Source organism: Sarcophilus harrisii, chromosome 5 (genome assembly GCF_902635505.1).
Source record: "Sarcophilus harrisii chromosome 5, mSarHar1.11, whole genome shotgun sequence".
Taxonomy (NCBI): Eukaryota; Metazoa; Chordata; class Mammalia; order Dasyuromorphia; family Dasyuridae; genus Sarcophilus; species Sarcophilus harrisii.
In genome coordinates, this window is record NC_045430.1 from 237,533,851 (window position 1) to 237,549,612 (window position 15,762).

The 15,762-nt window shown below is 37.7% G+C and overlaps 1 protein-coding gene across 6 annotated transcripts in view; it reads left to right on the plus strand.

The window, feature by feature from the left end:
- RSU1 (Ras suppressor protein 1) overlaps positions 1-15,762 on the plus strand; it is a 220,415-nt gene that overhangs the window by 125,947 nt on the left and 78,706 nt on the right. The window contains exon 9 of one of the 6 annotated variants that reach the window (XM_031939918.1): positions 11,417-14,137. The exons of 4 other annotated variants lie outside the window; for them this stretch is intronic. In XM_031939918.1, coding sequence (XP_031795778.1) covers position 11,417 — 1 coding nt within the window. In that variant the 3' untranslated portion in view covers positions 11,418-14,137. Of the gene's footprint in view, positions 1-108; positions 128-11,416; positions 14,138-15,762 lie in introns of those variants that run through there. One more of the 6 variants, XM_031939919.1, reaches the window with a different exon arrangement.

Consider the following 15,762-nt stretch of genomic DNA (forward strand, 5'->3'; position numbering starts at 1 on the left):
TACCATTGTGAACTATCTCATAGAACTCCCTTTTCTCTCCAGGAGAAAAGTATTCCAGTACAGGAATAAAGCCATAACTAGGAATTCTGTTATTTGGCTTAACTGCAGATATGTTGTGGGGGATATGAGAAATGCCCCAGTCAAGATCCTGGCATCTCCTGGTGGTGACCTCTTCCTGCTAGATGGCCCAGATCCCTGGGCCATGCAGTTTGCAAGCAGTCTTATCCCGGCTGAGTGCCAACAAGTGGGTAAGGGAAGGTTTCCAGTTTGAGCATCTTGTCTGCAAAAAGCCTTGAAGTTGGCCGTTTCCTCCCCCTCAGGGTTGGTGAGGCAAATTGTTCTCCTCCCCATGTGGGTCCTGGGTCTTCTCCTGGTTGTTTCCCCCCCCCCCCCCATATCACCATTCTAGCCCTCTCTTCCTTTCTTCTTCCTCCTCCCCTTCTCTCCCATTCCTTCCCTTCCTCTCTTTCTCTCCTTCCTTTCTCCCTCTCCTTTTCCTTTTTCCCTCTCCCCCAACTCCCTTCAGGTATGAGTGTGCAGTGAAGCACATCTGGAGTCTTGGGGAAGGAGTCACTTAGCAGAAGTGGGTTTTACATGTGGGTTTCTCCAGAGTGGCAAGATTGCGATGAGAGATTCAGAGAACAAGGGCGGGAGTGAGTCAGACTCATGGGATTGGCTGATATTCAGTGAATGATGCAGTGGGCACAGCTCTGGGCCTGGCATCATAAAGACCTGAACTGAAATCTAGCCTCAGATACTTATTAGTTATGTGGCTCTGAGTAAATTTCTGCTTTCCTCAGTTTCCTTAACTGTAATGGGAATAATAATAGTACTCAGCCTCCCAGGGATCAAGTGAAATAACGTTTATAAAGAATTTAGCATAGTACCTGGCACATTGTAGGCAATTTTATAAATCCTAGCAATACTTTTAAAAATAAAATGCATTTTATTGTTTTTCTTACTAATAAGCCTTTATTATCCCTGCCCCCAAATTACAATAAAAACAAAAGAAAAAAATATTTTTTAATGATTATGCTTAGTTAAGTGAAGCAAGACTATATATATGTATCTATATTTCACTCTGTGTTTGAAGTCCATCACTTTTCTGTGAAGAGGTAGGTAGAATGTTCAATCCTTGATCTTCTAGATATCTGTCATTTGTTCATTACTCTGATCCATATTCTGCTATTTTAAAGTTGATTTTCTTTATAATGTCATTGTACAAATTGTTCTCCTAATTATGTTCACTCTGCCTTGGTTCATAAAGGTCTTCTCATTTTCCTCTGAAAGCTGTTTATTTTGTTGTTTCTTAAAGCCCAATAATAGTCCATTTCATTTATATACCATAGCGTGTTTAGTCTTCCCTCATAAATAGACACCTTAATTTCCATTTGAAGTGCTTCTATAAAAAAAGAGTTGTTATAAGTATTTTTGTCAACAAAGGTCATTTTCTTTTTCCTTTGATCTCGTCCTATATTCCTTATACTTATACCACCGGGTCAAAGAGTGTATGAAGTTTAATGGCTCGAGGGTACAATTCCAAATTGCTTTCTAGAATGGCTATGCCCTATATATGTCATTCTGACAAAAATTTTTAAAATTGTGTTCTTAATGAACATTATGTTTTCCTGTTGTCTCCCGGGAAAAAAAATCCAGATCCACCAAGCTTGTGCGAGTAGAGAGCAGAATCAGATGAGAGGTAAAAACCAAGAAGATTTGTCAATTTATGGCACATGTGAGATGTGAGAGAATGAGCAGAACATAACACCAATGCTATAAACATGGATTATAGAAAAAAGTGGTCCCTTTGACAAAAATTTGGAAGAGGTGTGAATTTGGTGGGGGATGGAGGGAAGATGATAAGTATTATTTTTGAGATATTTAAGTTTATGATATCCCTGGAAAGTCTGGTTGGAAATGTCCAGTAGAAAATAGAGCTGATGTGCAATTGAAGCTCAGAGTAGAGACTGCAACTGGAGATATACAGATCTGTAAACAGCTACAGAGATATAATAGTAAAATCATAGGAGTGGATGAAGTTGCAGAGAGACAGCATGTAGAATGTTAGGAGGAGGGCTCTTAGGATAGAACCTGGGGAGTGCCAGGGTTAGGGCACATCATCTGGATGATGAACCAGGAAAATAGACTGAGAAGAAATGGTTAGAAGAGAACCACCTGACGATCGTGTTAGGAAAAGAGAGCGCAGACAGCCAGAGAAGTGTTCTAGATGCCAGACTGCAAGTGGTTAAGGAGTGAGTGAGAAGCGTGTAGTTGAATCAGGCAGTGGAGACAGATTTGGTAGGAGAGTGTCTGGAGAAAGTACAGGAGATACAGGATGAGATGGGTGGTATACTGTACTGAAGACTTTATTTCTTTTAAAGATTGGAAGGACTTTGTCAAGCTTGAATGATGTAAGGAGGGACCGCCCCCCACCATTGATAGAAAGACATGGGGGCTGTTGGTCACATATAGAGAGATTGGCTTTGGCGGCTTCACTGTCAGAGACTGAAGAAAAGCATAGAATGGGGGATGAGTTTAAGTAGTTTTCGGTATTTTTATCTTAACATTCTCAGTGCTTAGCACAATGCCTGGCGCACAGAGGGAGCTTAAGAAATGTTTGTCATTTATTGGCTTTGAAGAGAAAGAGAGAGGCCATATCAGATGGGGTCAATGTTCTTTCTAAGGTAAGGAAATGATAATGTCAATCTGGGCTCCAACAAGGGAACATGGAACAAGTTGCTTTGTCTTTATGAGAAAGTTGCATTTGATCTTGGAGAAGACATCTCTTTTCCGTAGACTTCAGCTTTCTTTAATTTAAATTGGAGGGGTCTCTTGAGGCCCCTTGCATTTCTAACATTCTGAGCCTATGATGAGGAGTAAATGTGATATCCATTTTTGACTGATCGTCATTGGACAACATATTGAACTATTGAGTATCGAACTGTGGTGAAGTTAAATTGGTCAGCCCTAAATATTGATGACCTTTATTAAGTCTCTGTAATCTTAAAGTTCAATTCTTTGATGCTCCATTTTACAGCTAAGCAGGATGAGTTATTGTCTGCATTTGCTGTTTTTATTTGAGAGATAAATTAAAAAGTGGCGCTTTTATAATCAAACAAAACTGTCTGCAATTTCTATTCTCTACACAGTAATATCTTGTTTTATTACATGCTGGCTTTTTATTGAGCTGTAGTCTCTTATTTCAGTCGGGCATTGTTGGAGATTTTCTTGTAATTTTTAACAATTTTGTGTTCTTTTGTCATGTCAGGTAGCTTGGATTAGTGTGTAATATTTTGAAAGGTGTTTTTTTTAATCAACTTTTTATCAGGTGAAATGTATAAATAGATGTTTTTTTTTTTTCCAGTCATTTGTTGATGTTGACTTGTTTATCAAACACAGAGAAATAACTTTCCACTTAAATATATTTATGCCACCAGCAGTTAGTTTCATCTCAGTTTTAATAATAATAGTAGTAGTGGTTTTATATATATAAACTAGGAAAAAGAATAAGAGAGCTGGTCATTTCAGTTACTCAAACTTTACTATAATAAGTAGATTTGATGTCACCATGACTTGAAATGATGTTAACAAGTGACTAACATATACATACTCTTTGACTCAAATTTTGTACCCTTAAGTATATACCTCTATGGCATCAAAAAACAGAAAGAAAAGCCAATATACATAAAAATACTGAGAGTAACACTTTCTATGGGAGCAAAGAATTGAAAAAAGTATATGTACCCCTTAGTTGGGGAATAGCAAAATAAATTATGGTACATAAATGTAAAAGAATATTATTATTCTTTAAGTAATGATGCATACAAAGAATTCAGAGATGCATCAGAAAACTGATATGAACTGATACAGAGAGAGCCAGGTAACCAAGTAAGGAGAACTAGAAAAACAATATATACAATGACTGGTCCAGTATAACTCTAGCTAAAACTCACAAAATTTAATAATGACCAAGCAGATAACTGATGAACAGATGAAAAAGTGTGCCTCCTCCCCAGTATAGGAGTGGTGGGAATCTGGGCTTGGGAAACATAGATATGGTCAGACTCAATTAGTTATGAAATTATTATGCAAAGGTAATTAATAGGTTAACTAGTTTTTTGACATTAAAATTAAAAAGAAATAAATAGAAATATGTATCCCTAATTCTTTCCCCAAGGATGTTTTAAAGGAAAGATGTGACACCAAAAGAGTCACTTCAAGGTACCTGTTTGTTTCTAGCTTAGTTAATATCACTGAATTTTTTTTAGTGATCAGGAGATCCCAAATTGTTGATTCCTTAACTTAATCTCCTTTTTAGGATCGTAATCACATTGCCTTCTTCCAGAGTGCTGGCAGGTTTGGAAGTGGGATAGGTAGTTTCTGTTTTATAATAAGTCAGTGATTTTGTAAGGGAAGATTCAAAACTTTGTCTCCCCTCTCCTACCCTATTTCAGGAGTATCTAGTGAAAAAAAAAATATGGGCAGGATCCCTGAATGTGGTAGTAAGGTAGGATCTGATTGGTTTGTAACCAAGGTACTTTACTTATAATTTAGATAGAGAATAGGTGCTTTTCCTATTTTCAGATAGATAATTGTACTTTGCAGCATTAAAAAAGTCAGATACGTAGTGTATAAATGTGTTATAAAATATGTGCATACACACCTGTATAGAACCGTGCATGCACATATGTGTAAATGTGCGTTTGTATACATGTGAAATATATACAGGTCTACAAGTGTGCATACACAAGATTTTATAGGCTATTGCTCATTTATCTCATTGTTTTCATATATAATCATGTCTAACATATCTCATGACATAGTCATACATGAAATATGTGTGTATATCACAAATCATGATGAATGATATACATGGAAAATTATGAGAGCTGATGAATGGTCCATAAAATACTGTATAAAAGACTTCTATATATATATATATATATATATATATATATATACACACATACATGTACACACATATCCACACATATATGAAAACTATGAGAAAACTGAGGTTCTTTTGTACTATAAAAGTCATGTACCAAAATTTTTACTCTGAGTCCTTACAGTACCATGAAGGTGACTTTAGGTTTTCTAAAATAATACATCAGTGAACTATAAACTATTGTGAGTTCTACCAACCTCTAAAGGTTTCAAATATTAGTGTGGTAACTAGCAATTTATAAATTGTACAAGGACCTGTATATAAAATTTATAGATGTTTATCATCAGAAATTCCATCAGATGAAAAAAAAAATTGGGAAAAAAAACCGTTAACAACTCATAAGACCATCTATTGAGGTATAAATAGGTTGCCAAATTTGGGTGGGTAGAGAGAGTTACCCACATCATTAAAATAATTTTTCTCATTTGAAATATTAAGGAAAGAACACAAAAAAACAAAGAACATTAAGTTGAATACCCAAGTAATTTTCTGTATAATAAATAATTGAATTCTCTGTTTCCATTTTTTTTTATTATTTTAAACTAAAGGCCAAGATTTGGTTATATCATTTCTTTCTTTTGGTTCAGCTTAATATCTGACTTTGCCCCAAATCTGAATTTACTTTATTGATTTTTTTTAAAAGGTAATGGAAGACAATGATGATCCCGAATATAAATTGTAACACCAAATGGATGTGAAATAAAATTACCAAATCAACCTTTTTTATTCTATATTTTATGGAATATCTAATATAAGTTTGGCAATAACTTACTCTTAACACATGAATTCTTGACACTTTCGATTCTTCAGACTTATTAATCAATGTACTCGGCACCAGAGCAATTTTATGAGACTTACTAGTCATCAAAAATTTATTATCAGATAAATCAAAGAAACAACTAGCATCTTAATAGGGTGGAGAAAGTGGCATGTAAAGAATCATTCAAAACTGTGCTTTTTGTCAGATGCATATTATGCTTATAACTGTTATCATACAACTCCTTTATCATTTCATATGTGCAGAAAATCAGCAAGTTAAGAAAATTGTCTTCTTGAGCCAGATATATACTTTATCTGTCTTTTAAAATTAATGTTTATGTAACTATAAGACTGAAGTTGCCACACATTCACAAGCAGAGAAATGTGGTTCTTCCTCCCACATCAAGTTTAGGTATTTAGAATATCAAATTTGTTTTTAAATTTCCTCATTCTTGCCATGAAAAGGTAATATATTGAAGTTATTTTCCATTTATGAGAGATCATTTACATTCAACTCTTAAGTCAATAGTAGCTTATAATATATAGGAATTTTCTAGTTACTCATCTTCTGAATAATCAACAAATGTTTGACAATAATTTGCTCTAATACTAAGCTTATTAAGGGCCAATTTTGTGATAGCAGGCCTTATTTGAAAAGCAAAGTGAAAGAGAATGGGACAAAGATCAAATGCTATGAACAGATTGAATTCTTGAAGCTGATCACATGATAGAACGTTGGTTGTTTTATAATAATTGAGTGTCCTACTGGATTAGGGAACACTAGAATTTAACTCATAGGACAATCTTGACAGAAACCCATTGACAAAGAAACTGACATGGACAATCCTGGGTTAGTTTGTACTTCTTAGACAGGTGGGGAAAGACATGGTAATCTGCTACTTTATGTGTAATTTTATCTATTAAATATTTGTCTGTTATCTATATCTCTGTTGGAATAGAACATCCAAAGAGGTTTTCTGAAAACAAAACAATGGAGCTGTGTTGATTTTCACAATTCATTGGATCTTTGTTCTTATAAGGGCAGTAGGTGACGCTGGATAAAGTCACTGGCGCTGAAGTAAGGAAAACCTGAGTTCACCTGCGGCCTCAGACACTTCCTAGCTGTGTGACCTTGAGCAGATTGCTTTAGCTTCCTCATCTGTAAAATGAGCTGGAGAAGGAAAAGGGCAAATTTCTCCAGTATCTCTGCCAAGAAAACTGAAAATGGTGTCGCACGGAGTTGTATGCACCTGGAAGACTAAACAACCACAAATAATCTCATCCATTTGGATGTTCCATCCAGCAGAGCATACCTCAGCTAGCCCATGCCTCTTACCTTTTATTGTCTGTATCCTCTGTTATTATCCTTTGTCATCATTATCATTGTCTGTCTGCCAGTCCTCCACAAGGGATCTGCTCAGCAGGTTGGGAGCCTTTCTGTTGTCTTCTGAAGAACAGACATTGGCGGTACAGCGTTCCTGCTTATGGGGAAGCATTGGGCCTGACTGACTCGTTTCATGAAAGTCCTTTTTGTTTGCTCTTTTTGACTGTGCAGTAAATGATAATGATTTCAGACTATCTGTTGTGGCATTGAGAGGCTTTTCATCTTTTTTTGTGGTTTCTCAGTAAATGTTAGTGTTGGTTTATGATAGGTGTAAAAAAAATCTTTTAATAGAGTGTATCTTGTTCTCAACAAGTTTATTCTGGAATTGAATTTTAGATAAAAATTGGGGCAACATTTAATATTATCTAATATTACGTAACACTTGAAAGTTTACAAAGAGTTTTGCAAATATTAATTCATTTGGTTCTCACAACAACCCTGGGAGGTGGGTACTGCTATCATTCCCATTTTATAGATAAGAAAACTGAGGCAGACGCGAGTTAAATAATTTTGCCCAGAAATAAGTATTGAATATCTGAATTCAAATTTGAACTCTGGGATTCCTAATCTCAGGTTCAATATTCAAGCCACTGTACTTCCCAGTTACCTCTCTTACAATTTTGCCCATAAAACTTTGGTTTGGACATGCATGAAAGCTTCAGGAAAATGTCCGTTTCTACAGTTTTGCAGAGATAGGGTATGTGGAGTTTTTTTGTGCTTCAAATGATTATTAAATATCAATATGTCCATTGACACACAAAGGGGAAGAAAACCTTTCACACTTTTGCCTTGTAGTAGATCAAAGCTAGGGGGGGAAAAAGTGGTTGGCAAATGAGAAAGCGCCTTCATCTTCTTGGCCAGAGAATGAATGAATCTCACCAAACAACATTAGTTCTTCTTTGGGTGAAAATATGGGCCACTTCCATTGGCAGAGTTGACAGTCATGCATTATGTAGCATGCTGGCCCCATTCCCTTTCTTTCTCTTCCTTTCTCCACCCCAGCTCTGGCTCCTTTTCTCTCCTAGACTGTGATCCATGTGGCTTAGTCTGAGGAATATTTGTATGGTTAGCTTTCTTGATTATCTTTCTTTTTTTTTTTTTTTTTTTTTTTTTTAATTTAATAGCCTTTTATTTACAGGATATATACATGGGTAACTTTACAGCATTAACAATTGCCAAACCTCTTGTTCCAATTTTTCACCTCTTACCCCCCCACCCCCTCCCCTAAATGGCAGGATGACCAGTAGATGTTAAATATATTAAAATATAACTTAGATACATAATAAGTATACATGACCAAAACATTATTTTGCTGTACAAAAAGAATCAGACTCTGAATTATTGTACAATTAGCTTGTGAAGGAAATCAAAAATGCAGGTGTGCATAAATATAGGGATTGGGAATTCAATGTAATGGTTTTTAGTCACTTGATTATCTTTCTATTGAAAATCCCAATTTAGGGGAGGGAAGGGTTCTACTTTTATTATGAGAAAGTGTTCTTTTCATGTATTTCTTGGAATTGTTTAGACCTTTTATGTAGGTCTAAAGGAAGGAAGAAGAATTAATAATTCTTTCATTCAAGGAAAGAGTTTGATCAGAGTTTGATTTGTCCTGTTGCCTGGATTGTTTTAGGAATAATTCAGCATCCACCCTGCAGGAAACACCCACGTTCAAATCTGACCTCCTTTATCAGCTGTGTGACTTGGGGCAAGTCATCCAACCATAAACTTCTGTTTCCTCATCTATAAAATGAAGATAATAGTGCTACCTTACAGCACTGTGAGGATTAAACAAGATAATATTTGAAAATACTTTGCAAACTTCTTAAAATGATATGTAAAATCCATGTGTCTTTGTTTATTTTTTGAAACTTCCAGATTCCTTCACAGAGTGTTCCAGGGTATATGTGTGTGAGTCCCTACAATCATACGTCTAGCAGTGGGGAAACAGGACCCCAAGATCTTCTCACCCGAGCCCCAGCTTCTTCCCCAGTCTTGTTTGTCCTTCCAAGCCAGCCTCCATGCAGTGGCCCTCATTCTTATTTTGTGCTTGTTTACGTCAGCTGTGCCCGGCCCCATCAAGGCGCCTCATTGCTACGTGCCCCTCCTGGCTGCCCTTTGCAGAGAGGGCTTGCCATGGCCAAGTCCCTGCCGCCTGCAGATTCAGCATCCTCCCGCCCCTCCGTCACCCCCAGGCACCTAGTAGGAGGAGATGTTTTCAGGGAAAGGAAAGGATGTGGCTCTGGCTCGTCAGGGTCTCTGCAGTATACCTGGTTCCTCTCTGGCTTTGTGGGTAGTGGAGAACGGCCAAGGGGTGAACGTAAGAAGGGCCCCTTTGGTCACCTCAGTTAACCCCAACATCCCCTTTGAAGATTGTGGAGGAGAAGAGAATAAAAACCATCTTTGAGTCTGGATTTATGTCCAAAGTAAGCGTCCACCCTCATCCTCAGCCATCTGGCCACCCTCCCCCTTAGCCCACCCATGCCCTGAGTCGTCCGTGGAGCTGGAAGTCAGAGCTTTCCTTGTTCCAGAGCCAGCACATTCTCATAAACTCAGTGTCTCTCTGCTGGGGTTGGGGGAAACACCCCTTTGTTCCCCCACCTGTCCTGGAGCTTCATCCCTCTTTAGCACCATATTGTTTCTCCCCAATCACTGTCGTCCTCCCCCTATCCTTTAACCTTCTTCTTCCATTGTTTCATTTCATTTCATAAAAATCCAGGAAGCCTGGATTTTTCAGGAAGATAATGAATTCCTTCCCACCTCCTCCAATTCTGGGTCTCCTTTCCATGCCCTTGGCTTGCTCACCCAAAGCCGGAGTGGAAGGTTAACTAACTCCCTGTGTCTGCTGTTCTATTCTTTCCTTTGCTGTCACTGCTCAGCAGCCTTCCTGGGTTCCTTCCTTTCATCCAGGGATTCTCTCCTGATTACCTAGCCCCTATGTCATTCTTTTTTCCTTTCTTAAGGTCTTACTCTGCCTCAGCCTCTGCCACCATGCTTTGGGACTTGAAGAGTTTGTTTCATGGCTCCTTGAACATTTTGGTCTCTTCATCCACCCCTTCAGTTCCCTCTTTATCCTGTTACTTATAAGTGGTCATATCTTATATCTCACCATAACCCAAAACTGTTTTAGCCCCAGGATTTTCAGCTTTTAAAACACCCTTCTTATCTCCATAAGTCCTGCTATATCCAGACTAGGCAACCATGTGGTCCAGTAGTTAGAAAGCTGTACCTGAGGCAAGAAGATATGAACTGAAATTCAGCCTCAGATACTACCTTGTATTACCCTAAGCAAATCTCATAATGCCTCAGGTTTTTTTGTTTGTTTGTTTGTAAAATAGAAATATTAATAACAGCTAACTCCCAGGTTTATTGCAAGGATAGAGTAAGATAATATTTGTAAAGTCCTTTTCCAAAATGAAAGTTCTTTATAAAAACTAGCTATTATTAACTAGGTACATAGGTTATACATGTAGAGACAGAGGAGAGCGTCCGAACCCAATGTTCATTTGCCTAAATGGTTTTGAGAATTGGCAGGCTCTCTTCATCCCAGGAAGAAGCCTCTTGAGCAGGGGACTAGAATCGGACTCTGGAGACCCTCCGCATCTGGAGATGGAGAAACTCCCCACTTGAGTGCCACCTGTAACTGTTTAGACCACCTGCCTGTGGGAAGCTGGGCATGACATGCAAGAAATGCATAATAAATGTGGAGTAATTATGATGAACTAGAAGCAGTTGAAGTGCAGCCCTCTTGGCCCGAACCGCTTGTAAATGCATCTTCATGGTGCCTTTCCTAATGAGCGATTTCCCAGAGCTGGACCACGAGGCCCTTCTTTTAGACGGGATTCTGCTACTGCTCTCTGCGGTGTGGAAGTCGCGTCAAGGCTAATTTCACGGCACGTTCTGAACAACAACAAGAGAAAGTTGTGGAAGCTTAATGGTCACATTGGCTTACCTAGTAACAGAAACGCCGGCGCAAGTTAAACCTCACTGAGGCCGGGCCCTCTCAGGGACTGGCACCAGTCTTGGCCACTTGGTGGGCGGCCTTGCCACCCTAAGATCAGCACAGAATTCTGGGTTTTCTGCTCTGCGGTCCGGATCACCGGCCACTGGCCTGGGCTCTGCCTTGTTATCCATTTAAGTCACAGGTCTGTGCTGGCCATCAGCCACCCGCCTGTGCTCCGGGGAGGACTTTTGCCCTGGAGTCATTAAAATCTGTACAGTTAAGCAAGTCCATTGAGTGTAAAATTTATTTCTTGTGAGAGGCCCTTCCCTTATCTCTCATAACACCTCATAATTTATTTCCTTTTTTGACTCTGCCATGACAGGCAAGAGGAAGCATCCCAGGGCCCAAGAGTAGAGCTGGGATGGACTTACAAGATGCAAGAGAAATGGCCAGGTCTTGTGCACAGACACCCAGCAAGGAAGAAGAACTGCCCTGATTTGGATCCAAGTCTTCCAAGACCAAACCCCATCTTCGTTTTTTGTTCTTTTCCCTTTTTTTTCCTTTACTGCAGCATGTTGTTCTCAAGATTTTTTTTTTGACCTGGGTGGGGTTTGGACAGAAAAGAGAGAGAGGAAGACATGAAATGACACACATTTAGGCTAGCAGAATTAATCCCACAACCCCACTATGTACTTCCTTGTTAAGTGGGTCTTTGATGTCGTTATTCCCTTCACCAGCAGAGATTGTGACTTAGCACACAGTTTCATACCGTGAGATTGTTTTTTGGGTCCTTTAAGATTCCTTTTTGGAGGATCAGAAGCAGGATTTGAACTTAACACCTCAGAATTCAGAAGCAGTAAGTACATCTTCAAGCTTTCTTTGCTATAGCCCAGCTTCTTAAACTGTGGGTCACAGGTCCCATTTGGGGTCTCATAATTGAATGTGGGGTTGTGAAATTATGATTTCTTATCAGTAAATGTCTGGTTTATATACCCATATGCCTGGGATTGCATAAAAATTTCTCAAGTGAAAAGGGATCATGAGTGGGAAAAGTTTAAAAAGCCCTGCTAGAAGACCCCCAGGAAGTTTTTCTACCAATGCAGAATTCTATGTGTTGCACAAGTTTTGGCACTTTTCCTAGGAGCCTGAGAACCTTAGAGATTTGCGCAAGATCACACAGGCCGCTTGGGTCAGCCTCGTATATACTACACTGTGTGTTAACACAGATGCTCGTATATACTACCCTAGTGTCCTGGTAACTTTGTCTATTCATGACTCCTTTTTGTCCAAGAAAGTTTTATGTGACCCCAGGTATATAGATATATAAAATAGGTATACAAATAGAACATTTATTGATAATTTTGAACTCCTGCATTCAGTTACGAGACCCCATGTTGGGTTGCAACCCACAGCTTAAAAAGCTGGATTGGAGAAATTTGAGCTTTGAGGCAATATGTGGAGGATAAGAAAATAAAGAAGAGAAACACAAGAACTGACTGCTTTAATGGTGCCAATGTAATATTTTTACTTGACACGCAAGTGCAGGCTGTGTATGAATATGTATTTGTATTTTTCTGGTCCTCCCCACCCACCTTGTAACCGTCCATACATCTGTATATGGCGCTCAAGAATATCTCCTTAGAGACAATTGCCAGAGTTCTGGGATAGTGAACAATTTATTTGAAATTATTCCAGGGAGGTTATTTTTGAACTATCCTGGAGATAGGGGAGTTGTGGAGGAGGTTGTAGCAGTTTTTTTCTCTCTCGTAGTGAGATGGAGTACAGTGGAGGAGATACCTAGATTGGTCATAGCAGTCACTTCATGGGCAAGTTGTGAGGATAATAGGATCACAGATAAGCAACAAGGAAAGTGTTATACAAATGTTTAAGTGTCCTACACAGGTGAGGCATCCTCATCCTATCTCCCCACATATTCCATATAAGAAAAAAAGAAAAAGAGCCTTTTATCTCTCAGGAAGTTGCCTGACATAAGGTCTGATTCTGGATCTGCTTACCAAACGCATGTTTTTTTAGTTTTGTATCATTACTAAGCCTGAGTAAGAGGAAGGAGGGAAAGGAGTATTTATTAGTTGCCTACTATGTGCCAGGAATATTTGCTCTTCATGACACTCCCAAAAGGTAGGTACTCTATTACTATCCCTGTTTTACAGTTGTGGGAACTGAGGCAGAGAGAGGTTAAGTGCTTAGGATCATATGGCTACTAAATATCTGAGATTTGTTTTGAATTCAAGTCTTCCTGACTTCAAGTCCATATAACTTTAATTCAGATATAATTTATGATAAGTGATAGGTGAACCAGTGGTTTTCTATATTCTAAGGGAGGGGGAAGGAAGAACCATTTTGACTCAGGGAAAGTTTTTTTGAAGCTTTTTTTTTTTTTTTTTTTTGAATAGGGTCTTAAAGATGGGTTGCATTTTAGGAGTGTCTAGAAGAATTCCTCTAGCAGGGTCCCAAAGAAGCAACCTCTCATTAGGATAAAGTCCTCTTTTTATAATTAGTAAAGGTATCCACCTTTAAGAGAATAAGTTAATTTTTATTAACTAAGTCTCATTTCAAAACTGATATATCAATTATTATTTTCAGACATATTTCATTTGAAATAATTTCAATTTTTCCATTGTAATAAAATGAATTTTAAAATGCAATAGCCATTTTGAAATTATATTTAAATTTTTAGAAATCACTATGATAAAAATTTCATATTCAAGATAAAATTTTCATATTTTTTAACAATAACATGAGCATCATATAGCTTATTACACTTATATCATTCAAAGATTGGCCACTGGGTACTGTTTGGTGGACACTGGACCCTGGGATCATAGATTAAGAACTAGAAGGGACCTCCAAGGCCATCTAAGCTTAGGCTCTTAAACCATAGGTGTAGAATTGTGAAAGAACCTTTAAAGGATTCTATTCCAGCATTTTCCTGAGGAAATTGAAGCCAGAGAGTTGAGGTAATTTGCCCCGAGTCAGTCATTCATAATGAGAGTCAGGATTTGAACACAGGACCTATAAATCTAAATCTATTACCAGAGGTGTCTTGGTGCCTATTACTAAAAAAAAAAAAAAAAAAAAAAAAGGCTAAAATAGAAAAGAAATAGAATAGAAACTATTTTTCAATGCAGTGCATTATTACAAGAACTTGTAAGGTGCTTTTTAATTATATAATATCTTTTTAAGTCTTTTTTTCACTTAATGAGATGCATCTAAATATCATTTTGAATAATTTGAATTTTTACTGTATTTTGGATCTGTATTCAACTTTGAGTCAGATGAATTCTGAGTGGAAGCAGGGAAGTCAGATTAAAGAAGCATCTGGTTTAAGTTGGAAGCAATTTTACAATAAATTAGTGGCATATTACACCAAACAGGATTAATTTGTAACAAGTTTGTGCAGACTGTTCTTTAAGATTTTAAATTAATATCTCTTTCACATTTGATATCTGTGGGTCTGTATAACAAAATGAGGTTACTGTTTTCATCAAAAATCAACTGCTGTTTTGTGGTCCACTTTTGTCAAGAGATGCTTTCTGTAGAGTGAAAATTCCATTGTAATAAAATAATTCTTTAAAATTCAATAGGCACTTTTAAATCATCTTTAAGTTACATGACATAAGCCCTTGGATCACTTCAAGACCCCTTCTTTTTCTCCAAGTGACCTACAGAAAGTCATGGAGCGAAGTGTTCCTGAGTCCAAACCCAGGATTCTATTCATTTGATCCACCTACCTGACTAGGAATTTAATGTATATTGTGAAAACATTTTGTAAACTATCAAGCACAAAGCCAAATTTAAGAGGACCAGAATGACAAGGAGAATGTTCCATTCCATTTAGAATGCTACTTATCTGAGTAGAGGCATGAGAGTATTATTATTTCAGGTGTTTTTAGGCAATTAATAATTTATAACTGATTAGCTTACTGGCATTTAGTGATGCTTCCCATTGGGTTTCTAAGGGTTGTGGTTCATTCCTATAATTGTTTTTGAAGAATAATATAATTTTTGTTGTGAATAATATTAATAATGAATTTGAGAGTAGGAGCTGGCCCTGTGAGTTTATCAGCCTCCAATTATAAGCATCTGCTTCATGACCTGATCTTAGGAAGGGTGCCCCAAGACTGAGTATTTAAATGAATTGTCTGTGATCAGAAGTAAGTTTAAACCCAGGTCTACCTGCCTCCAAAGCCAGCCCCCAAGTTAATATGTTATATTGTCTCAATATAATACATTTTATTTATTTCTTTTATTATGAATTTATTATTTATATTTTTATAATATAGTAGTTTATATCATATTTTAGTATGAATATGTGTATGTGTGTATTCTCTCTCTCTCTCTCTCTCTCTCTCTCTCTCTCTCTCTCTCTCTCTCTCCTCTCCCTCCTCCCCCTCTCCCCCCCAAGTTTTTAAGCCCTATCTTCATAATTGGTCTGTTAAGTATTTCAGAATATTCTTGTGCCATTTGGTAGTTAAGGATAGAGCCTCAAAGTGTTGTCTGCAGGCTTATGTTAAGCAAAATCACACCTAAGTCTCCTCACTCCAGTTTCTATATTACCATCTCCCCTTTAGTTTAGCTTTTTCTCCACCATGTCTCTCAGAAAGGCTGTGGTAGAATGTTGGGCTTCCTGGTACTACAATTTCCATAGGTTAAGCCAAATATTATTTGCCCCAGTATCACTAGCAGATCACAGATATCAGTTGTTTA